Source organism: Taurulus bubalis, assembly GCF_910589615.1.
Source record: "Taurulus bubalis genome assembly, chromosome: 17".
NCBI lineage: Eukaryota > Metazoa > Chordata > Actinopteri > Perciformes > Cottidae > Taurulus > Taurulus bubalis.
The window spans coordinates 6561835-6587356 of record NC_136605.1 but is presented as its reverse complement, the minus strand read 5'-3'; the positions used below and the strand labels follow the sequence as shown (position 1 = coordinate 6587356).

Here is a 25522-nt window from a genome sequence, read left to right as displayed (position 1 = left end):
CACGGGTCACGCACACGCTGCATCCGAAGCGTCGTGTTTTCAAGTGGTTGTGGGAAACCTTTAGTAAACCTGTGCTCTCGCAGACAAACCAGTCTCGATCATGTCGCTTCAGAGTGGACCGACCTCGTGTTCCGCTCGGTAAGATGGAGCATTGCTACATGGAATACAGTCTTTTACTTTTTTTTTTTTTTATTTATTTTTATTTTTTAAATGCTAAAATGAAAAAAGGGAAGAGCCAGCGACTTTGCAGGTTCCACGGGTTAGTAAATAGTCTGAGTTATTAGCAGCTGATAAGAGATCCTTTTCAATAATAAAAATAAAAAAAAGACGTGACGGAGGGCTGGAGGGTCTGAAAGGAAAACCAGAGTCAGGTGACATTTTGCGGTCTTCTCGGCCCTCCCTCCCTTAGCTTTGGCCCCCGGGAAGTATGGGCGTCCCTGGGTGAAGCAACTGTGGAAGACCCCGTCGGAGTGGGTTGATTCTTAGGGGCGGTGGTGGACTCGTCACGTGACCACGTTGCTTCTGGTCGATGCTGAGCTGCAGTAACTCACTCCACAGCGAAGCCGCACGTCTCCTCGATGGCAGTGAGCAACTTGTCGTACAGTTTGTCGTAATGCTCGTAGGGAGGAATGTCAATCCGGTTAAAACTGGGGGGAAAAGGAAGGGGAGAGCAGGTTTTAAAAATCAGGTTTTAAAAAGGTCTGAGTCACTACACCGCTGCATAACTCGTGACTCAAGTCCAACATAATAGAGGTTTGATAAAACAGTGAAAACCGCTTCTATGGATCACAGAGACGGGGACAGAATCATTCATGACAGTGTTCATTTTGGGTCTTTTCATACATTCAAACTACGGCAAAAAAACCTTTACTACCACGATGCTTTATTTTATGAATATGTTTGTTTCTAAATTCCGCCACCAGTTCAGCATTGATAGTCTATAACATCTATTTTCAGGCCAGTAAAATGGAGAAATGCACTGAAACCACCAGCAAGCAGTGATTTAGTAGTACTATTTGCAGTATTTGTATTCGGCACAATACTGTTTTAGGACGTAGCCTAATCATAATTTGGATTACATTAAGATATATGTGTGTTTATGTCATATACGTGCTGTACTGCATTATAGTGTATTTAAATTATACACAGTCCAATAATGTATGTAATAGTTCAATACAGCAGTACTGTATGTTGAAATACAATTCAGTAAATAATGAAGCGGTTCGTTTCATTATTTTGTATTCAAGTAATAAATATACAAATCAAAATTAGGTGGTTATCTGCTGGGGAAAAAAACTGGATATAACGACCATCTGCTTATAGTGATAACCTTGACCCAGACAGACGTGGTCAAGAGGTTTCCACCACTACACGGTTCAACACTTCTCTTCCTCTCCGACTCCACCACGTCAAACGGTGTGAAAACGTGTCCTCACCAGGTGTGGGCTTTGGGCAGGTTGTTGGAGTTGGCATCAATCTGGTGGATGGTAAAGAGCCGTGGGCCAGCAGCACCTATACGAATAGAGGCAATCAGTTTAGTGAGATAGAGACGCCCAAACATTTTTTTAAACTAAAACTTGAACAACCAGGTCAGCAAGGATGATCGAACAAGCCTGAACGGAATCAAGCAGAACCTGCGTCCAAATCCTTTCAGACCTGGAAACCCTGAACGTTTGACCTTTTTTTGGAGTTACACAGCTTGGAATGAGCCTGAAGACTTACGGTTTTCAAAGTTAAATATTTCAGTGCAAAAAACTTCAGAGGCATCTAAATGTAAACATGAAATATTCAGTAGTGGATAAATACAATTTTCAGTCGCTTGTGAAAAGATCATTATCATTATGGCCTTTCTTTGCTTCCATACCTTAATAGACAAGAATGTGTGTAAAGCTGTCATTTGTTTCATTTTCATTGACACACATTTGCTTTCCTAAAACCAAACATTAAAGACACATCACATGGTACTCGCACAGTGTGTGGATACCAGCAGCACTAGCTGAGTTGACTGTGTCCCTTGACTGCAGCCATGTGTCCAGCTTTCAGATGTTTGACCATGAAAGGAAGCCGGTGTTATATAAAAGGTATGCGAGGGCGCCGTCTGCCTGTGGATCAGGGTGAGCTCCTCTCGCCTGGGCGCTCTGTCTCCGTGCAGCAGCGTCTGCCAGCATGGACCCGGTGAACCGCCGCACTACGCGCACACTCACGGTTCACGTCAGGTCGGAGAAACCCAGAGACACCGGGGGGAAGCAAAGAATCCCAAACATGTGGAGAGCACTCTGTGCACAACAAGGACTTCACCACCACTTTGAACACCACTGATCGGACACTAGCAGCCATGTTGAGCCTTTAACTGAAGGCAGTTCACACACAAGATGTTTCAGCAGCGCTTTCACACGTGGGACTTTCCTGGCATTTACTGCATAACAATACCTACGTTTACGTAACAACAAAACAAACAGTCTGTGTCCCCCGGGTGTTGTTGCTACCTTGGAGGGCCTTGAAGCCTTGCAGGGGAACTCTGGAGGAGCCGGTGACGAACTGCAGCAGCCGGGCCCTGCGCTCCTCGTCGAAGGTCTCCACGGCTTTCCAGAACCATTTGACGGAGTTGCTCTCCGCGGTGCAGTGCTTGAGCCGCGTGTTGGACTTCCAGTCGTTGATGTCGATCTTACCCAGGCCGCACACGATCAGCTGCAGGTCGAGGAAACGAGTGGATGGTTTGAGAATCGTTACAGTAAAGTCGGACTTAATGTACTCGGAGGTAATCTAGACGCGTGTGTGTGAGCGGTTGATGAAAGTACCTCGAGCTCCTTCTCGTCGAACGCCTTGAGCAGGTGTTGGGGGATGACCTCGTTGAAGCCCTTCTGCAGGGCCAGGAACTGGGCCTCGATGCCTCGCAGGAAACGCCAGTTGACGTAGAGCCGCACGTACTCCTTCTTGGTGTCCTGGCTGACGGGGATGCTCTTGCCGTTGGGCTTGAGCTCATGCTGGATCATCTCCCCGTAGGCATTGTGTTCCACGCAGAAGGTGTGGTCCAGCACACCTGTGATGTCATTGTCCCTGAAGAGAGGTAAGCAGTTGAATGAGATTTTGTTGGTAAAAATAAATGAATAAATACAAAGTCCCTGTCAATCCAATCCAAAGAATCCTCAGACCTTGTTGTGAGGAACGTAGGAATGTAGCATCTACTCATTAACTTTAGCTAGCTCAGTGGTGCTAGGTGAGCTACAAGTAGTTTGGTAGAGAGAAAATAGTTCCTACAGAAAATCTGCTCACAACAAGGTGTTTGATTTATCACGGTTTAATCATGATCTCTGAAAAGAGACGTTACTGTTGATTTTTTTTTAATGTATTTTTTTGCCACTTTGAGCACAAAAGCCGAGTGCCAGATCGTCTAATTATACTGGAGACTGATGAATAGCACTACAAGTGAGAAGGTAAGAAACATAAGTATATTTGATTTTGGTGTGAACTGTCCCTTTAAACTGAATGGAAAACACAGATATGGTCTGAAAACATGTGCACTGATGTAAGAAATATTAAAAAGCCCTGGGGGGCGCTGTCATCAAAGTACAGGAGAGAGGTTTTCATGTGGGCAACACAACTCATCAGCTGGTCGATAACAAAACCTACAACTGTGGAATTGAGACTAAAATTGCATATTTTTCTTTGCAAGTAGAGATGACTTCTTTGTTCTCCGCATATCGCATGCAGATCGTGGACAGGAATGCAGAGCATAGCATTGTGTTGTAATTGCCGATCCAGAAATCCTCTTTCACTTTTCATTCAGTTAATCCTGTTTATGACTTCTATGAAACATTTTCTTGCACGTACAGGATCCACACGAGGCTGTTGTGCAGGTCAGGGTCAACCGACTCCATGTCGTCCAGGGTGATGGGTTTACCCAGCAGCTGCTTGTAGAAGGGCAGCGTGAAGCCTCCGTCGATGTAGTGGCCGTGGAACACTGCCATCCCCATGATGCGGCCAACAAAGTGAAAGTATGACAAGTGCTCCTGAGGGCAGACAAAACATCTTTAGTTCCCAAATGAAGCAGACGGCGCTGTGTGGGAAGAATGTGAGCTGAAGTATTTTTTGGTTGGGAGGCTGATTTACAAGTTATCGAGACTTTTATCAGGGCTTCTAGTTTTTACCAATTAAAATTCAATACCTTTTAAGACCTTCTCACAAGCAAACAGAAGGTCATTTAACGCCCTTTTAATTAAAATATGGGCACAGATTGACGGAAATCCAGTAGGAATGATGAGGCCTAAAATAACTATGAAGATTATGAAAATCAACCCATTAAACGTGAAGGGACCTGTTTGCTCCAGGTCTGATGGCGCTCAGTGGAAATCAAACAGCCTGCAGAGCAAGCCGCTGTCACAACAGCTTCACTTTTTCTTTGTTTGTTTTTCTGCGTGTCGAGACTGTGACTCACGGGGTTGACGGCAGAGTCGGGGTTTATCTGCAGCGTGTAGATGTCGTCGCGGGAGTACTGGAACAGGCCGTAGTACGGGTTCAGCATCTCGTGCGACAGCAGATAGAGCCACTCCCTGCACGCAGCGCACAGGAGTCAGGGGAGAAACAGGACTCACGGCACAATACAGAGGTATGAGAACAAAATAAACAGTGAGTGGGTTGTGGTATTCGGCTCCTCCACTAGGAGGCAGACGTCTGTGTGCAAAGTGAGAGCATTTCCAGAGTCTGTGTGGTCGATGCAGCAACTATGGCTTCTCACCTGGCCACTCCTCCATAATCGAGCCCCTCCTCCCCTCTGAACTTCACCATTAGCCGTTTCCACAGGTCCTTCGGCCTCATCTTCATCACCTGGCGATACGACTCCTGCAACACGAACGACACACACGCAGACAGTTAAACGGCAGCGTCAGACAGCTGTTTGCTGGATTCTTCCACACTTGCTGTGGAAGCACTTCTTGCTGATGCAGAGCGGTCCTCGGCGGAGTTAAAGGGAAGCCATCTTTAATATGTGCGGGGAAACTGACTAAATGTATGGTACTAGTTCCGGGGACGCTTTTAACTCTAAAGGTTAAGAGCTTTCGGGGCTGAAAATAAACGTTTGTAAGGAATGAGACAGATGCAATGTGGCGTTACAGAAGTCATCATTTCCAATTGGTCCTCTGCTGTGACGCTGAGATCTCGCCGCTGAAATCGGTGTTTATCCCACGTGCAGACAGCTCACAGTGTCGAGGGGGAGGGAGGAGGGTTCATTAAAAGTGGATTAGGGGCAGTTATAATAAACACAGCCATAAGACTATGATAACACCGCCAGGTTCCACTCTGCCCCAGACAGACGGAGAGAGAACGGGAACGTCTTATCGACACCGAAAAGTACACAGTCAGACAGGTCTGACAGTCCACCAGCTCACACTTGCCTGCTCAGTCATAAAGTAATGCTTCAGCTGATTTGGAGACGCTCTGCAGTTACGTCTCGCTTAACCTCAAGACGTCCTCTACACCCCTCCTCCTCCTCCTCCTCCTCCTCCTTCTCCTCCTCCTTCTCCTCCTCCTCCTCCTAACCCTCACCCTCTCTCTTTCTCTCGCATTGAGACCAGCCAACAAAAATGTCTGCGTTCAGATTAACAGACGTGGCTGTTCCAGCACATATTTTATGAGAGTCACGCAGTCTGTTGCAGGTGTTGCTGCTCTGATGAAGCACCACCCGCCTCCTAGATGCACACAAAAAAAACACACACAACCTCCACAGCTGAGAAAATGTACTTTGTAGAAAATCCTTGTCTCAAACAAGAAGTGGTTTGCTTTGGATTTTGAACGGACTACCTTCACACATCACATATAACTTTAACTGTGTGTGTGTGTGTGTGTGTGTGAGAGAAATCATTCTCACAGCCAAACTATTACAGGCAATGACCTTTATGGGAGTAGACGAGAAAAACCTTCGGGGAATGTTTAGACATTACTCGGGTGCGTCAATAAATAACTTGTGCAATTACAAGCAGCTCTGCAGGTACTAAAGCACGAGACGTTTGGGCCGTGCGCTTGGAGGTTTTGGGGAACATGAGGGCAGGTGGTTGTGCAATGGAGCAAATATTAGATCATTTCCATGTTGCTCTACCATTATGTTATGCATTTTAATTCGCTTCACTCTGGCTGTGACGACCGAATTCCCCTCTGGGTTAAACTATGCACCCATTTAATAACAGCCTTATGAGCGCCAGATGATATGACGACATGACTGAGCTCGTTTCTTTCCGTCCTCACCTCGAAGATCTCCTCGCGGGACACCTCGATGCGGCAGTGGCCGGCCTGAGGCTGCTGCTGGGACAGTTCCTGGCGGAGGATCTTGAGCTTCTGAACAAGGTCCCTCTTGTACTTGGGCACCGTGAGGCACTCGGCCTCCTCTGGGAGCTGAGCGGGGGACACCAGAGCCTGCTGGGCCGGATCCTTCAACTGGTTCTGACGGCTGGCGGCAGAAAAGAGAGGGCATGGGAGAGAGAGAGAGAGAGAAGGGGACAGGATGAAAGAAAAGACAAATTGTAACTTTTAATATGTGCCAATACCAAACACAAACAAGCTTACTAGTGAAAAAAAAGAAACGTAAGCAAGTGCTTGCACAAAAACAACAAGAGGAAAGTCAAACAGCAGCTTTCAGAGAGGGAGAGTTGCGTCTCTGTCCTCAGTAAACACGCTGAGGTCATCTGGGAAGCACATCAAGTCAAACAGCTGCTTTGGCCCCTCACACACTGACAGACATAGGTGGAGGTGGGATTAGTGGGAAGACGTCTCCCTCATCCTCACTCACTCACTCACTCACTGCCCCCGACTCACACACACTCACACACACACACACACACACACACACACACACACACACACACACACACACACACACACACACACACACACACACACACTTACAGCTTCAACTCTCCACCTCTCCACCTGGCAGAGGCCCGGCGGTCTCACACAGACTAAAAATAAGGCTTTCTACGGGGGAGCAGCAGAATATGACTGAGGGAGAGAACGCTCTGCAAATAGATCCTCTGTTGCCTTTGACTCATCGCCTTGAGGTAACGAAGGGTCGTCGAGGCAACCTTGCAGAGGCGCGCTGGTACATTTTACAAAGTCCAAAAGAGAGGGAGGATAGCGCTGTGATAAAGAGAAACACATGGACTGAACTACCAAATGCAGAAACTACTTTGGCCACGAATGAGCTAAAACAGGAATCTGATTGACCATCAAAAAATGATCTGTGCATGATCCGTTATTTATGAGGCTTTAAAACTCCTACTAAAGCTAACTATCTTTGCAGAGCAGCGGTAGCCGCCATCGTAGCTTTTTACTTTTGTTTGTGAAATATGTAAAGCTGCTATAACAGAATATTTTTCAGCCACAAGGGGGCAGCAGAAACAAGCTGTGAACACGCCACTGACATATGACTTTTAAGGTTAATAAATGATGAATTTGTGAAATAGTGACACGCCCAGCAGTTGCTGAGCAACTCAAATGTATATTTGGGGGGGGGACTCTCAATCCTTCTTTTGGCTCTTTTTTGGGCTCCACCAGCTCCTCTGCTGCTGATTGCTCCAGCATGTTGGAGCACCGAGTCTCCAACTGTGTCTGAGTGCTGTCTGCTGATGAGCAGGTGGAGTGCGGTGTGTTTTTAGTGTGTTGTTGTTATTGAAAACAGCTGCCTGCTGTAAAAAGTTGAGGGGATAATTCTCTGCAAGTTCATCACTGCAAAGGACGCCTTTCTTATTGTCCTTTGATACATTGTTGTTGTGCTAAAAATAGATTATAGGCAACTTCTGTAGTCGACTTTGAATGTTCAAGCATCTCATTGTAAACTCACAAAAATGAAGCCAATATGTGCGTAAAACAAAAAGTAAAGGAAAGCCGCATTTAACTAAAGATTTTAAACACAGACAAAGAAACCGTTCAGCACAGTATCGGCAGTGTGACCGGGAACATCATCTGCGGTTACTGATGACAGAGGTCTCCACTCAGGCACTGGACGGGGAATACACACTTCTTTTTTTAAACGAGGAGCTGTGTTCGGGAAGACCGCCTCAGAGGGAGGAACACAACACACACAACACACACAACACACACACGCGGAATCAAAAGGGCCTTCATGGGGCCGGCGCTAAAGGATTTCTCGCACACTGGCCTTTTGCACTCCGGTGGGAGGTGAGCAGGCGGGCTTCGGCTCATAAACACCAGCGCCGAGCGCGGCGGGCGGTGGAGGCCGTGCACACGTCCCTTAAGTGGTACCGAGGTTCAAATAAACACATTCTACGGAGCAAACAAACGCAGGAGGAGCCGCGAACCGCCTCGTCTCTCTCTTTCCGACTCCTCGGCGAGTTGGCTTCTCGACAGAGTGCAGTCTGAAAAATGTCTCGACTGGAAAGTGCTCCGCTCAAGCGTCCGCCCTCTGGCTCACGTTCTGCTCCACCGCAACGACAACTTCTCCTCAGCAAAGTGACTGCGTTTGGTTTCCGGTGTCTGCCCGGTAGAATCCACTTTGGCTCTTCAATCCCTTTCCTTGCCATCCCAGAAAGCCACAAGGGGCCCCACAGGACACTCGAGACCTCCCCTTGAATCCCTTTTATTTCCTGCAGACTAGACTCAGTGGGAGAGGTGAGGTTGAGGGAGGGGAGAGGAGGAACTCGTCCGACAGCACCCAAACACGGCAACTCAGAGGGTGGGAAGGACAGAGGAGGCGCTTTCACCTAGAAATCAAACACTCCCGTGGCGTCAGGCTTCGGGCGCCACCTGAAGATGCTCACAACAAGTCGCCGGAAAAACAAAAGCCATGTTTTTGTTGAGCAACACATCACAAGCGTCTGGGAGGTGACACCATTGTGTCTCTCGCGCAAGGGCAGTGCCTCAGCCAGGTCTTAAAAGCAGACACACGGGTTTAGTTACGTCTTGAACAGTGACCTTGACCGTGTCAGAGGGGTGGGCTTGAATTTGGGAGAACATTGCAACATCACAGGGGAAATATAATCAAAAAACCTGGCCTGGACGCTCAGGCGGTGTCTTTGGCAAATACAAAAAAAAAGGCAATAAACTATAACTTCGAGGGACATATATATATATTTTTATATATATATATAGAACATTTTTGTGGGATGACGGCACACGAGTGGTGAAAATTTCTAAAATCCCTGACTTGATAAAAGGCAGATGTCTTGATGGAAACTCATGACGACTGATATCTTTTCCAGAGTTTTGTCACGAGACAGAAAGTCACTCTAAAAGCTGTGCTATTAGCGGTAGCAGAGCAGCGTCGGTTAGGACAGAAACCGGACCAAACAGATCCTCTATTGCAGGGTTAATGACTGGATTGAGGATAAAACCTGACTCAGCACAAATCTCAGCCCAAGCTCCACGCGTCCTGGAACAACCAGATGACATGTACGGCACTCCACAGCCCAAATCTAACACTGCACGTCAGTTAACTTTTATATAAACAAAGCAAAGTAAAGCAAAAATGTACAAATGCACTGAATGACAACTGAGCGACATTAACAACTGTAATAGCTGTGGAGACACCAATCTTTCTGTCTGTGCATAAAATCAACCACCTGTGATAATACATTGAAAAAACATTCCCGCTTCCTGACTTTGATGTGAACTAATTATCCTTCCAGCATATATATATATACACACAATAAGAATTCTATGCATGAGATTTTCACACATCTGGGCAAAGTCCTGCTCGTGGACAGAATTCCTTCATTAAAAGCAAATGTGGCGTGCCAGGCTGCATTTTTATAAGACTTTTCAGAGGGCCATAGATGAATACAATGATCCCAAACGCGCTCTTTGATCCATCAGAACAGGATGAAAACGAAAAGAAACCTGATCTCCTCCTCCATGCATTCCCTCTCTCTCTCCGTTTCTCTCTCTCTCTCTCTCTCTCTCTGCACGGATGAGAAATGAGGTCAGGCGGCGGAGGCCCACAAAGGCCCCAGTACACTGCTCCACCTTTGTGGAGCAATGACCTATGGGTAATTCTATGGCTATCGCCGCACAGTATGTGTTTGAACAGCTGCACCGGGGAAGACACCCTGAACATGTGCGTCTATGAACAAGCACAGGAGCATGAACTAAAACACATGAACCTTCACACATGCACACACACACACACACACACACACACACACACACACACAGCTCATTCATTGACTTGGGCATCAAATTTATGCGCCGTTTCCTGGATGTAAGACGCTCCTCAGCCACAGACACAGCCGCCTTGGTTTCCACTCGGCTATCTGATGTCTGGCCAAAGCTAGCTTTGTGACGGATTGTGTGCTAAAACGCCTTTATGATCAAAACCTCTGTGGGGCTGAGGAATTAGAATGTGTGTGTGGAAAGAAAAGACTGTGGGGGGAAGTATTTCTGTGTGTGCGCGAACGTCTGCTCAGCAGACGGGCTTCTCTGAACCTCTACAGGTGGCGAACACAGCTTGGCACCGACTCCCGGTGTAAAACATCGGCTGAGGAGGGGGGGGGGGGGGGGGCAAAGCGAGTAAGTCTGAGAATGTCCGAGCGAGTGTGTGCTTGTGTGTGTTACGGTCTGCTGGCATGAAGCCCGAACCCTTACCTGACATTCTGACTTTCGATGCCTCCGCGAGAACCATTGGGGCTCGGACTTGGAGTCGGACTGCGGACGCGAGACAAAGACAGAAGATAAATCTCTCGGCTCTTTACGCACCGTTTTCGTTTTTCGGGTTCACGTGCAGTCAAATTGATTCCACTCACTTTAGCACGAGATGCAGGTTGGCGGAGAGGCGCGGGTCTGTGAACTGCGTGGTTCGGTTGTTGTGGTCGACAAAGTAAACCCTCCCGGTGGCCGTGTTGCGGATCTCCCATCCAGGAGGTAGAGGACCCAGTTCCTCACAGTTCACGTTACTCAGATCTCTGAAATGCAGCAAAAGAGCACACATTGAAGCATTAGTACGCAGGAATTCAAGGGAAAATAGAGGCAGAGCAGGGTGGGACGGGGGACAAGAGAGACAAAGCACACACACATGCACACACACACACACACATACGCACGCACACACACCACATTCTAGGTATATAACATACCAAAGCACTGACTAACTGGACTCAGGCGGACAGCGAGATTCCAAAATGTCTGAGAAATCACTTTTATTCTATTTTTCTTCTTCCTCCCATCTAAATTATTTACTGCTGCCCTGCAACCCCTTTTCGTCTGGACTCCATGGAGACGAAAAGGTTCAGAAAATTACAGCAAGCTCGCGATCATGCTGGCTCTTGGCCGCTCCGCTCCGGAGGGTTAAAGCCAAGAAAAGGGGACCGGAGCCTCCCGGGCCGACGAGCGCTCGGCCGCTAAGCCATCTGCTAATGTTGGAGCTGTCTGAGGAGCACCCGGTGAGGCGTGGCGTGACCAAGAGCCTCCTATCAAGGGCAATAAAAACATCGGCCATCACTCACACGCGGATAGAATGCGAGCGGTGGCCAGGTATTATGATATCAGTCATGTTTTATTGATAGCGTCTGGCGTGCGGTAAAGCCCGTCTCTGCGCATGCAGATCTACGAGCGTGCGCGTTGGCGTTTTGGAATATGGGAACCGGTAGGACACACGTGCCTGACTGAGGATCGCCCTCGAGCCTCTGGTGTTTGCAGACTGAGACCTGTGTGCTGTTGGCCATGTGCACCAGAGCGAGGCCTCTCTGGTGCACGGGGTCTCCTCACGGCGCGTCAGGCGCGCAACCAGCTGCAGGTTTACGGCAAAACTACAAGGGGACCAGCGACTAAGAGACCGTGACACGAGCTGCGTGCAATTCAGATGTGGCGGTAAATTCGGGAGGAGCGTAAGGAATGATCTTCTTTCTGTATTTTTAACAGTTTATATGGCGGACAGTGAAAACGTACCTTGGTACTCGGGGGTCATGCCATGTGCTGACACCCGTCTGAGTGTGGAGGAAGTACACTTGGCCTTGCTGTGTGGTCCTCTGCTCTGTAAGGGGTGACATACAAAATGGGATTGAGCGATGCGAGATCTGGACATCTGTTATACAAACATGTGAATCCAATTTGAAAACGGAGGGACGACAACATTTTTGCCTGGACCTTGAAGCGTCAAATGTTAAAAAATATATGGAAAAACAAAATTGAGTTTAATTCATGTGCCACATGCAGACAGATTGTGTTTATAAGAGAGATCACACAGACGGAGATAAAAGGACTGTCTGAGTGAGTAGAGATCCCGAGAGGCAGCCAGGAGAGGAGGAGGTGAGAGACAGGGTGAAGAACGTTGGAGCGGAAAGGAGAGGAGAGATGGGGTTGTCTGACTTTCGAGTTGGTGAGCTCATTCATCACCGCCTGACAGATATTTCCATGAGACGGGCTGCCAGAGAGCTCTTCTGGCATCCCTTTGGACCTACCGCCCAGCTCTAACATGCATGTACACATCACCCTACAAACCCGCGCTCCAAATGAGTACGCGATATATATGTATATATATATATGTATATATATATATGTTCGACACGCGGGGGGACAATCACTTGGCCGGCGTTCGCTAAACATGAGGAGAACCAGAGGCGCTGACAGGTTTCGCGGGAGCTGCCTGAGAATTATTAAGAAAGCAAAAAGCAGGGAGAGCGAGAGAGAAGTGCAGAGCGGCTAGGAGCCTCCTAATCTGACAGACTGGGAGCAGAGATATGCTTCCTTGGCTCGGGCTCAAAAACCCTACAGAAGATTTTACTGCGAGGATAAACACAACTCCCTTTGGGCCGGCGTGCGGAATCGCAGCTTGTGCGTGCGCGCGTGTGTGTTTGCTTTTACATGAATGCGTCTGATTGTTTGACTGTGTGCAGACAGGAGAACAGAAGGAAGGGGGGACGGCTGCCGCCAGCCTTTAACAGCCAGATCAATTAAATTAGATTGTCTAAAATGGAGCCAGTATTCCCGGCTCCTTGTGTGGAGCTGCAGCGTCGTCGGAGCGGCGCTGGAATGAGCGAGGACACAGATTAGCTGCTTTACTGAGTCCAGACGACATAACGGCATTCAGACGATGACACCATTCATGTCCGAAGTAGAGGTGGCTTTCATAAGCGGATGAAAAAAAAACTCCCCGGCAGACTCTGGTGCAGTCAGAATATTAAATATTCATCCGACTCCAGAACGGAAAGGCTCTAAAGTATTGATAGCTTAGTGCCGCCGTTTAAAAACTTTTTTTGTTGTCAGATGAACTCAAGCACCCCTTCAGCAACACCGACATCGCCACGCAAAGCGAGGCCGCTGTGATGATTCGGGCCGAGCGATGAGGCTCGATGAGCAGCGCTTCGATCACGAGTCCTCCCCACTCACCGTATCCCTCCGGGAGGTCCGGCGGCGTGTGCAGGTGGGTTCTGCTCATGTAGTTGCGGTGCCTCTGGGAGCGGACCCGTCTCTCCTGGATCCGCTGGTCACCGTTGATGGGCGGCAACACCGCGGTGGGCGTGGCCCCGTTTGTGCTGACGGGCGTGTTCTCGTCCACGATGCAGCTGAGAGGCCGGCCGGGGCTGGAGTACTCTGACGCGGGCCTGAGAGGGGGAAGAGGGAGCGGAGAAGGCCAACAAGGTCATGTCATGGTATAGAAGGTTGTCGGCCTTTATGTGACTCATTTGCAAACAAATATATTCTGAAAATGTTTTTCCCTGAGCTTTTGCAACACGAATAAAAGGCATCAACAAATGGCCCAACAACACGGAGGCTCCAAGTCCAAACCGAGAAAGCAATATGCTACAGAGCATACTAGATACACTCCCTCCTTTCTTACCTTTCACAATAAAAGCTCTAGGCATTCACACTGCGGATCAGTTCACCAGAGGAAAATTCACTGCTTTCAGGAAACTCAATAAAATAGCTTACAGTAGCTTAGGCTGTACAACAATTGACCTCAGACAGACTGCCAGATGCTGATCTGGATCAATAGGATCCTGGCAGTTGGTCCTCTGGCTGCTGGTCGGATTTTTATTGAAAAAGTGCTGCAACTGTCGCAAATTTCATATTGCTGCCGATATGAATAGTTTGGATGTGAAATATCTGCATGCAAGTATTTGGCATTCTTGTTGTTTATTCGTCTATATATTATTTTTTTTAAGCGTATTATGCGGTACAATAGGGTATAAAAGGAGAAACTCATCTCTACAAACACAAAACAGCAAATCAATAGGAAGCATTTAAGAAGTCTTCAGGTGCTAACTGGAAAATCCATAGAGGGCAGCACACGAACATTAAAACCAAAAGCACTGAGACTGCCTGAGGTCAAGCTTGGTGAGAAGCGATAAAAAGAAATGAAATACAAAACGCAGAGACGCCTCTATTTCCGCTCTTTTCCGCTCCGTGACCTTCCTGGCTCTCCCACATCATTAAACACCACTGTCTGGAGCAGTGTGACACCTTTTTTTTTTTTTTTTGAGGAGCCAACTCCAGGAGCACCGGGGGTCGGAGATGCGTTCTTCCGGACTCACCTGGTCGGCCTCTCCCACTGTGTGGTGCGTGTGATGTGGTTCAAGTACTGGATTCGCCCGGACGCCGTCCTCCTCTCCTCCCAGCTGGCAGAGGGAAAACACACACAGACACAGTCAGTGAGCGGACACGGTTACGCAGCCACAGAGCCACCACATGCAAATATCATACTCCGTATACACGTTGTCAAAAAAAGAAGAAGAAAAATCTCGCCCCTGAGACGATAAAGACATTTCCCCCCCAAACTCGCTCACCCATCGGGGAGATCATTGTCAAACAGCCGACTGCAGTCCACCACGGAGCCCCCGGTGCCGATCCGGTCCCTGGACTGCAGGCTCACTGCAGCAACACATGGCAGACAGATGCACACGCCATTACTAGACAGCAGATCACAGTTGCAGGCGCAGATATTTTATCAGAGCTCAAAATGGAGCTATATATCTTTATGAGCAACAGGAATGGGGTTAAATTTTTATCAGCGGTATCCTGCAGGGTCTGGTTAAAAAGGAAGTTGCATTTTCATCTTTTCCATCTGCGGGGGAGGGCTCTGGTGTTATGGAGTTGTATCAAATATTTTATACGAGGCCTGTGATAGCATAGAGCACACACGGATGCATATTACGGGTTTTGTGATTAATACAAGAAGAAGTCTCCTTGTTTTCCTCGCGTCCTTCTGCACTCACCCACTATCTGGCCTCTGACCGTGTCGCTGTCACTGGGACTCAGCTTGTTCAAGTCTAGTCTCTGGTCTGTGGAGAGAGAGAGAGAGAGAGAGAGAGAGAGAGAGAGAGAGAGAGAGAGAGAGAGAGACAACACCACGGGACACACAGGAAATGAGAACACAAAAGGATGAAAGGAGGAGCAGAAAAGAGAGGATTCATCAGTGTCAAGAGATTTACATGCGAACCAGCGTGTTTTGGGAAGGCATTCCCCCTCCTCGGACAAGCCCAATTTCCCCGGATCATTTACATCACTCAGAGTCAATTCCTCTCTCCCTCATTATCCGTCCCTCACTCTCCTGCCTGCAGACCACAGCTTGGCTTTGCCCCGGAACAGATGGTCTGGTCCGTTGAACAGCCACGGGCTGGAAAAAGTCTCAGTGAGCGTTGCTACGCGGCGGGCGGCGGTTCAAATGCAGAGGTCAAACATTTGACAAACGTCAGTACAAAGCCCGCACTATTCCGCTCAGTCTTAGCATGGACATGAACTTCTGCCAAAGTCTGGGAACTCTTTGTCTGAACTTCTGAAAAGTCTGCGGAATTTGATTTGAGAGTGAGGGAGAAGGAGAGCGATCAGGCGGAAAGGGAAAAAAAATGAAAAATAAAAAAAAAACGTCCATGTGCAGACATGAGAAATGCCACTATCTGCGCTCTGTTGTCTGGGTGTCATGCAGATCAGCCCAGGATGTCTGTCTAGACTAAACAGAAACCAAAACGGGCGATGGTCAACCCGTTACAAGGCTGGCCGTGGGGGTCAGCCGCCGCAGAGAAAAACGCAGACGCACGTCGAAGTCGATGCAAAATGCAGCCGCGCGACGACGCAGACGCTCTGCAATTATGCATGAATGTCACATTCATCCCGAGACGCTCTGCAATTACACACACAAATGTTTTAAGTCAACCCGATGGCCTCTCCACGGCCCGTGGAGGGGGCTAAAGTATGTGCGGGGAAAACAAAAAGAATGACAAATACTGACGGCGGGCGACCACAACAGAGCCAACACAACAAATCTCCGCTTACGCTTTAATAGCTCTACAATTATGCATGTCTGCTTGAAATGACCGGTTGTCTAGATCAGCAGACGGAGATAGAGGGAGGTTAGGCACAATGGCATTTTATGTGTGTGTGTGTGTGTGTGTGTGTCTACGGAGGAGACTGAAGGGGAAACCAAGGGGTGAGGAGGAGGCCAGGGGGGAGAGAGAGAGGAAATGCAGAGGCAAACCGCTCACAGCTGTGGCACACGGTTCAGGTTTCCTGAGTCGCTCCAGGAAAACAACCGCGTCAGGGCGCTTCTAGGAAGCGCGGCGGGATTCTTTCCCGTTTCTTCCCAGAAGGCCGTGTGTGTTGCCCGCCGAGCAGGTACACGGCCCGCCGGGGAAAAATCAAAAACAGAATGACTTTGTTGAAGCTACAACTGTCTGGCAGTAAAGCCTCCGTCTCCATTTATCCAGTTAGCTTCTGACATGAGACATTTGTTTGTGTAATTGCAGGGCGATGCTGATTGGCTCTTCCTGTTCTGGGAGGACACTGAAAAGGAGCTCCTCTACAGCAGCACCGTGGCTTTAATAACTTCAGGTAGACGTGCGGCTTGATGGATTACAGCCTCACTTTCCCATTAGGCCTCAAATAACGGCCTTTAATAATTCAAGAGCTACTCTCCGACCCGATGGAGAGGATAATGAACGACAGTTGGCTAAACAAAAAAACATAAATAGCGCACTCGAGTAACACAACCGAGTCAAGTGTAGTTTGGCAACATGATCTGTTGTGCTGCAACTGTTCTACAAGAACTCAAGAACAAAGGCAGCATCTGGGATGAAAGGCTCTGGACGTCAGCACTGCGTTACAGCTCAGTGATTTCATAGTCAGTGAAATGACACACAGAGATGGAACAATCTGTGGAGTAAAGCGCCTCAAACTAATTGCAGTTGTCTTAACAAAAAAACGATGACAGCATTTTTATCCTATCAGACGTTTCTATGCGCAAACAAATATGGTCGTGACTCGTGAGCTGCATTTGTACCAAACCATCGGGGTCAGGGGCGTCGGTGCAAACAGCCGAATTCAGAATACTGGCGTCGCTGTGAGCAGAAACACGGAGAAACACGCACACTCAGCATCATCCAGATGTGCCAGTCACCTGGATGCTTTTAATGTCTAAATAAAGGTGGAACTAATTAACACACTCATGATGTAAACTTTTTTTTTTTTATTACGCTATGTATTCAGGTGTTTTCAGTTTTATGGCTTAACAGATGCTTTTAGTGTTATAGTATATTATGGTCTGTGGCCTTTTGGAGAAAAAAAGTGTGTGTACAGTCTAACAGAAGTGTTTTGGAAAGGTTCCTTCTTTTTATAATGAAAATAGTTCATGAAAGTTGCCAGTGGGCAAAACGTTTCCTCAGCATTAAATCGGTGTCGGTCTTTGGCATAAAACTGTCTTTTTTTTTACAGTATTCTCATTTTTTTTAATGCAAATTTGCACCCAACCATGACTCCTGAACTGGGTTATGAACATAAACGTGACTTTTGTGTACAGTTACAAACAAAGGTTATGTAAATAATCGTCAAAACGCATTGTTTGCATCCTTGAGGCTCGACAGACGTGCTGAATAAATTCCTTTGCAGAGCCGTTTAAAATAAAAATGGCGTAGAACTGTGTCGCAGGTGCACGTCCGTCTTTGTGCACTCTACAAACCAAACGGGGACCCGCATGTCAATCCATTCTGTCTTAGTGGTCAGAAACGCCACAGGGTAGCTTTTAACATGCAACACGTCTCAGCTTAGAGATGTAAAAGCGTAGTAAGAAATGGAGTAATACTGACACTTACAGCCTGTGTCTTTAAGGCGGTTGATGGCGTTGGACAGAAGGCGGACGCAGCCCAGGAACCCGGCCCCTTGCTTCTTGTGAATCTTCTTGTGGTTCCACACGCTGATGGTGATGGAATCTGATTTTCCGACGTATCTGAAGGGAAGAGAGGGGAAAGGAAAACATGATTAAGATTCAATAAAGGCCCTCTCGCAGACGGCAGGAGAATCATCTTGTCCCCCAGCGGAGACGCATTGGCCACAGGGACATTGGAGGAGGACGAGGAAGAGGAAGGTGTGGTGGCAGAGAGGGACTTTCCAGCCAGCGCACAAGGAGCGCGAGAATCTGACCCCGAGAGTCTGGCGTATGAGACGGAGCACCACGTGCAGACTGTGATCCTGTGAATCATTTATGATTCTCTCACACACACACACACACACATACACACACATCAGGAGGAGCGAGAGAGGAGACGTACAGTAGAGAGAGAGACGATCTTTCAGATGGTGGAAAAAAAGTGTTCTCGAGCCCCTTTTGGTTTGTGTTCGCCAGCGTGACCCTTCAAGGCAACTTTTTCACCCGAATATATGACGATCACAAACGAGCAGCTTGATTATACCGGCATAATTGGGAATGTAATAGGGTATAAACAGTCATCAATCACGCTGTAATATAATTCAAGGGTTGTTTGCTTCTGAGTAAACTATTTTGAAGCAGTTCAGGGGAAGTTTGTTGACTCGACTGTAAACAATACCGCAATCACATCTGCTGGAAAAAAAATAAAATCACAGTATTTCTCACATTTTCTACGTTCCTAACTGACGACATTGTGGATCGGCGTCGCACGGCGAGAGGAAGCGCTCGCTCAATGATAACAAGACTAAGTTGAGCTGCACTTGAGATGCTTTGAGCCTAAAGCTGAGGATGATGGGAACATCATACATGCATGCAGGTATTTGGTCATAAACCAAAGTATTGGACAGTTCAAATGTGACTTTATTATGACGCTAGATGGGGAGGGAACGTAAATGTGATAATGAAATGGAAACAGATGGGAGTAGAACGGACATTGAACTGTTTTCCGTGGTCGTCACAAAAGGAAATGGTGGTTGTTGACAGTTGTTACGGTGACAGCATTACGTCAGTGGATGCAGCTCCGCAGACGGATGGCTAGCTAGCTCGCTAGCTACATAAAAATGGCCGCCGCTTTGACCATCGTGCCGTGTGGATTTGAGTTCCTGTTCTGTTTTCCGCTTCAACGCCATGGTGGCACAATAGGGGAGGTAAAAGGGACCACTAAAGTCGGGAGGGTCCGCCCTCTGGGGACCGTGAATGTCTGGAGAACATTTCATGACAAACGAGTGATGTGCAGGTAAAGAACACGGTCAGGTAACTCATGTTGTGTACAGACAGACAGATCATTTCCGGGCCGAGGCTGCGATGGTATCTCGTCTGCTCGGGTGGCCTCCCTCCTTCGGTCTAGGAGCAATCATCGGTACGCTTCGCAGAACTGCATCCCACTGTAATTATCATGCCGCTTACCAAAAGGGATATGAAACAATGGGGCTGTGAGTAAGACGTCTGGACATTTTGAGTCGATGCCAAATGCCTGTCTGGGGTGCGATGTGAGCGAGAGCTGCAATGTCAGACAGACGTGACGGGAGGGAAGTATTATAACCGAACCCCAGTCATCTGGATCACCCTCCACGCAATAAAATTCATTAGTCTGGCTAAGATTTTTAATACCAGTCACAGGCAAGAGCGCGCACACACACACACACACACACACACACACACACACACACACACACACACACACACACACACACACACACACACACACACACACACACAGCACAAGAGACAATGGGAAAATTGCAATAAAAAAGGGGAAAAGCAGCCGATTTAAAGAGTCAGATGTGCTTTCTAAATACATCCTTTTATATGGCAGACTGCATTCGTACGAGAGGCATCTTTGGCACCGTTTTTACTGGCTTTGCCCTGCAAGCTACTGCCAAGAGCATATGGTCAAAGTGGAAGAATAGCGTTTTCATTCCAGCAACACTCAAGTCCCAATCCGCGATACAAACGGCACGAAAAAAAAAGGGTGGGAGGGCCCGACACACTAACATTCACTGGTCGGGACTGGAGCCTGCAGATGTTCTCGAATTGATTGACAGATCTGTTACACTCTCTTAATTCTCGTGCACACTAACACCAAGGATCTGACTGGTGTGCCTCCGTAGCAGCTCAGCTCGGGACGGTGGGAGGAGAATGGATGGATGCGTGGGCGTTAATCATTTGAGTCTAGCCTCTGTGCTTAACATTGCAGGTGTATAACTTAATAACACCGTATCTGAAGAGCTCCTAATTAACCGAACGTGATCGAGTGAGTGCAGACTGGAGGGAGACTCCAAAGAAAATGATGAAAACACACTTTGTGACACTCCCTCTGAAGACGAAGGCCCTCAAAAAACATCATTACATGACGTATAATTGCACTGTCCATCAAACTGACAAGAGTGTTATGTGTCACGCTAATGTTTCATTAAACACGACGATATCCATATATATATGTTTGAGGTTGTTGGTGATCGTCTAGTTTTGGTGCGAGAGGCGGGGCAGCCGGTGGACCGCCTGACGTCAGAGGGACGATGCTGTAAGGGTCAGAGGTCACAGGCTAGTGAAACTCGGACACACACACACACACACACACACTCACAGACTTAAACGGAAAACAAGAGTCCCTGCCAACAGCTTTAATGCTCGAGCTCGCAGGCAGAACACCAGGTGCCCCGTTTGAATAAGTGTGAGCCGGCCAGACAGATTTTTTTTTTGCCTGCTCAATTAAAACGCCTGAGAGTCCTTCTGCCGGGCCGTGACGATAAACACTTCGGACAGTAAAAGGGGGCACGCGGACGTTAAACTGGCAAAGAAACGGCGGCCATTTGCACATAAAACTCCAGTCAGCCGAGTCTGCGCTGCCCCTGGGACAAATTAGGACAGAGAAGCTCCGGTGAGTCCTTCTCCAATCGATCCATCTTCGAAGACACATGACTTTTCCCCCCCCTCTTGTCGAATGTGACATGAGCTGCTAATTTAACAGCCTCGTAGAGAGAGAGGGGGGTCCTGTATCCCCAGCAACCAAACAAACGGAGACATGTGCTTCCTCTCGCTGGCTGGCTGCGCGTGGCGGTTGGATAAACACCGGGGCGAATACTGGAAACTTTCACTCTCGCATTTTCACTCACGCGCTCCCGGCTCTGTTTTTTTTTTCCTTCTTCCCCCAGGTTCCCTTCACAGGACAGACCATCTTTGGGGAAAGGCAGCGAGAGTACAACAAGACATGCACGTGTTTCAGTCAATGGAAGAAAATACTATCGGTCTCTCTACACACCGCTCAGAGGGACGTCTTCAGGCTCGCTCGGCTGTGTGCTGAAGGGTGATGTCATTACATAATATCTGGATAAGTGCGAGACCAGATGCAAGAGCTGTTTGCATCTGGTCCTGTTTAGGTCCCGCTAACGACACGGCCTGCCGCCTCGCAGTGTGTGCTCACTCATTGAGGTTAAATCAAGAAAGACGTTAAAAATCGTGAGGCATTGTAATGGCCCTGGGCCTCAGACCGCTGTTTGAAATCAGATGGAGTCTTTGGGAAGGTGGGAGGTATTCAAATAAACCAAGAAAGGAATCTGATAGTTTCTTTGAAAACAGATGTGAGAAGCGAATGGCGGTGTTACGGTGTCTGGGACTCACAGGTCGTAGTGTTGATTCCACTTGGGGTCGAGTGTGTTCCTCACAGTGTCTGTCGAGTGGCATTGCCCCGAACCGTCCACAACCACCTTGGCAAAGGGATCAGGGAGACCTGCAGAGGGGGAGAGAGGAAAACACCACGACCGCGCTCAGCCACGATCGCCAAGAATAAATGACAGATATTGAAACGAGACACAACACAGCGGCGTGAGCGCGCTGCATACAGGCGGTGGTGAACGAGGATGATGTGGCGTCTACAACACTGTTGTTCGGCTGCCATTGTTTACTTTCAGAGCTTTTTGACTCAACCGTAACTTAAAAAACCTTAAAAAAAGGTTAATCTGGCATAATACGGTCGCCTTTTATTTTGAGTCATTAACATACTATGCAGATGACGGGATGCTTCTCCTCACAGGTTTTCACAAAGGTCCTTTTTTTTTTGTTTTTCCATTCAGGTTCATCCTTCGTCTTTGTCAGTTTAACCAAATTGCACTTTTCAACACAGTCAATTAGCTTCACTAATTAGACAATAACGCAACACTTTTTCACTTTTAAGCCATTGATGCCTGTGTTTTATGTTTTATTTATTTTTAAATGTCTTGTTTTAAATTAGAATGTCCTGTCTTCATGTTTCTACCTGTTACTGCTGTACTGACTGATGAGTCGCCAACTTAATTTCGTTGTATGTTTTTACAATGACAATAAACATCCTTACCATTAAAGGAGATGCCTGAGGTTCTGACTGTAACAGCACTAATGCAACACATATTTTAAATGGATTGATGTTGGGGGTACACGTCCCCCCCCCCCTGTATGTACCTATTCTTCTACATGTTAAGAAAGAAGAACACTGCATGATTATTGCTCATTCTATCAGCAGATGTTTGAAAGTGACGTATGAGTTGGCCTGCGGTATTTGTGTAAAGATGTTTGCACACACACACACACACACACACACACACACACACACACACACACACACACACACACACACACACACCCATCTACGGTGGCAGCTGCTCTCCACCGGCTCCCTCGCTGAATGTTTGCTCAGCTCCGGCGCTGGAATGGCAGGAATGGGCACCGCAGAAACCACCTGAGCGAGCAGAAGGCCTTTACATGCTCACTCACCATGACAGCCTGACCCAAACACACCCAAACACTCACAACACGTCAGACACCCACACACCAGAGCTAAACAGCCTTCGGTGGACAAAATGAACCGTGGGGGCGTTTTGATGCGAAGTGGCTGCAGAAAGGTTGGAATATACTCGCTGTATCTTAGTGCAAAACTTTATTATAGAGACAGTTTGTCAATCTTTAAAGTAATTGCGCACAATGTGGACAACACTTTACGAGGACTTGTGTAGCGAAACATCCCTCTCTGATGAAAAGGCTCAACGATGAGACCCGAGTGTGTCGTTGAAGGAAGACAAACTTCATCATCCCAAAGTGATCCTTGTGTGTCTCCATTTCAACAACACACACACACACACACACACACACACACACACACACACACACACACACGGGGTCATCACGAACAGCTGGGATCGGCAGATACTTACGAAAGAAGTCCTTCTTCACCAGGTTTTTGGCGCAGAGGACTGAAAAAGAGAATGAAAAGAAGAGTTGAACGTTAATTTAACATTAAAACCAAAAGCAGTAAGTCAGGGTTTTTTTCTTCTTTCTTTTTTGGGGGGTATTTTTAGTTTTTCTTGAGAAGCTGTGTTCGTTAGAAAAGGGATGTGGAAATGATTTGTCATGATTCAAGCAGGAAGACAACAGCACTGCAGCCGATTTGGGGGGCAGATTGCGCAACCCGTCTCCCGGCCTCATCAAGACCTCATCAGCTGAAGCAAATTAACTGCTTTGGAAATTAACACTCATTGTATCGTTAGAATAAAAAGACTTGCGTATGAAAAAGGGTCACTCATGTCCCCCTTTCCCAAAGCAGCCTGAGGTCGACCCTGTTAAAGGGAGGCGGTTGCCGTGGTGACGAGGCAGAGCCACTCCCACCCTCCTCCTGTGTATGCGTGGACGGATGAGCAAGACAAGATGTCATTAATCTTGTCTTTTTCTACTCTTGATTCCTATCTTTTTGTAATTTACCTGTCCGGGTAATAAATCAGCTTGTCGCCCAAATATGTATGAAGAGCTTTTCTGAAGCGGTGAAACCGTGGAGGATGAGTCTACTCCCCAAATATTGTCTGTTATTTAGCCACAAACCGCATCCAGACAGCAAACACGTTGGGGCTGGTTCTGTTCACGTCGTAGCAGACCGGTCTAAACACGACAGCTGCCTTGTGACAGGCGTCCCGCTGCCACATGAGCTCATGTCACACCTTCCAGGGCCGTCTGGTCCGGCTTCAGGCCTGCAGACGCAACGGGAGGTCAGGGAAGATAAAGTGACGACTGATTGATTGATTGAAGACCACAGAACAACGATACGTTGCAGCCCTAGCCGTCTGTCTTTTCCCCGCTCCCCTCATGTGCAGGTGAGAGCGCTCAGACATTGCTAAATCAAATAGACACAAGGCACACCCATAGTGGCAGACTTAAGCCATTCGATCTGCATCCCCTACCCTCCCCGTCCCCAGCCACACATACTCAGACACACACACATCATATCGAATATCACCCTGAATCCCTTCAGGCCGGAGCTGGAACAATTTTTGCCCGCCATGAAACAAGAGGATGGACTTTGAGTGCCGTGTCGACGAAATTAAAATACACAAATCCCTAGTTTTTGTTCTATGTATGCGTGGTGTTTACAGGACACAAACACACAATTGTGGGTTTAATGACAAGGACACCATGGAGGCATCACAGTAGGAGGATCAAAAAGGCAGAAGAGTGAACTGAATGCATACCCTCCTGGGTGGATGGAGGAGGAGGAGGAGGAGAAGGAGGAGGGAGGTGCAGAACATGCCCGACAGATGAGGGAGAATTTCTTCCCGCAAACATCCCTGGGAATGTGTTACGTCCCAGTGAAACCCACCTCGTTTCTGAAACATCTGGTATGCATCGCTTTCTGTCGGGCTCTTCTTGAACACATAGACGAGCCTGTGCGCACACACACACACACACACACACACACACACACACACACACACACACACACACACACACACACACACACACACACACACACACACACAGGCCCCTGACACAACTTGTTCTCTACTCTCCACTGATCTAATTCAACACGTGCGTGATGTAAAAAGAAAAAATGGGATTTGATGGCGAGGGGGAAAAAACATTGAGCACCGTGTTCCCTCGTCTAGAAGTCACAATGCAATAAATCCACAGGAGGTGAAGAGAAAAGAATAGTGAACCAATGGGAAATATACCTCTGCGGCAAGGTAAGGTAAGGTAAGGTAAGGTAAGGTAAGGCCGTGGAAACAAACCACTGCACTCAAAGCCCAGACGGGAACAAAGAGGCAACAGAAAGGACAAATTGAGACACGACGCGGCAACTACATAGTTACACCTATATAGGCTCCTTGTGAAAACATTCATGGGGGCCGGATAACAGCTGGAAACACGGAGAGAGAAATAAAACGCTGGTATGGCACACGCAGAGAGACAGTGGTGGCAGGGAAGCCAATTAGGAGTCTGAGGCCGAGCGAGAGGACGGCAATCAGGACGCAGCGGAATCCAGCCGTCACCATCCAGCCGTCACCATCCAGCCGTCACCATCCAGCCGTCACCGCACACGGAGGAAGACGGTCAATAGGAAATCCTCGGATGACACACGCATAGACCCGA

General features: G+C 47.9%; 1 protein-coding gene across 1 annotated transcript in view; it reads right to left on the bottom strand.

Moving 5' to 3' along the window:
• Nucleotides 1–377: 377 nt before the first annotated feature.
• smurf2 (SMAD specific E3 ubiquitin protein ligase 2) overlaps nucleotides 378–25522 on the bottom strand; it is a gene marked incomplete at its 5' end in the record, with an annotated part of 37879 nt that continues 12734 nt past the window's right edge. The window contains 17 exons of the mRNA XM_079232595.1: nucleotides 378–647; nucleotides 1437–1512; nucleotides 2487–2688; nucleotides 2799–3057; nucleotides 3832–4010; nucleotides 4436–4550; nucleotides 4736–4839; nucleotides 6238–6439; nucleotides 10746–10904; nucleotides 11887–11971; nucleotides 13327–13541; nucleotides 14472–14555; nucleotides 14724–14808; nucleotides 15153–15218; nucleotides 18021–18154; nucleotides 21755–21863; nucleotides 23320–23358. Of these exons, the coding sequence (XP_079088721.1) occupies nucleotides 548–647; nucleotides 1437–1512; nucleotides 2487–2688; nucleotides 2799–3057; nucleotides 3832–4010; nucleotides 4436–4550; nucleotides 4736–4839; nucleotides 6238–6439; nucleotides 10746–10904; nucleotides 11887–11971; nucleotides 13327–13541; nucleotides 14472–14555; nucleotides 14724–14808; nucleotides 15153–15218; nucleotides 18021–18154; nucleotides 21755–21863; nucleotides 23320–23358 (2213 nt within the window). The 3' untranslated portion in view covers nucleotides 378–547. The remainder of the gene's footprint in view (nucleotides 648–1436; nucleotides 1513–2486; nucleotides 2689–2798; nucleotides 3058–3831; nucleotides 4011–4435; nucleotides 4551–4735; nucleotides 4840–6237; nucleotides 6440–10745; nucleotides 10905–11886; nucleotides 11972–13326; nucleotides 13542–14471; nucleotides 14556–14723; nucleotides 14809–15152; nucleotides 15219–18020; nucleotides 18155–21754; nucleotides 21864–23319; nucleotides 23359–25522) is intronic.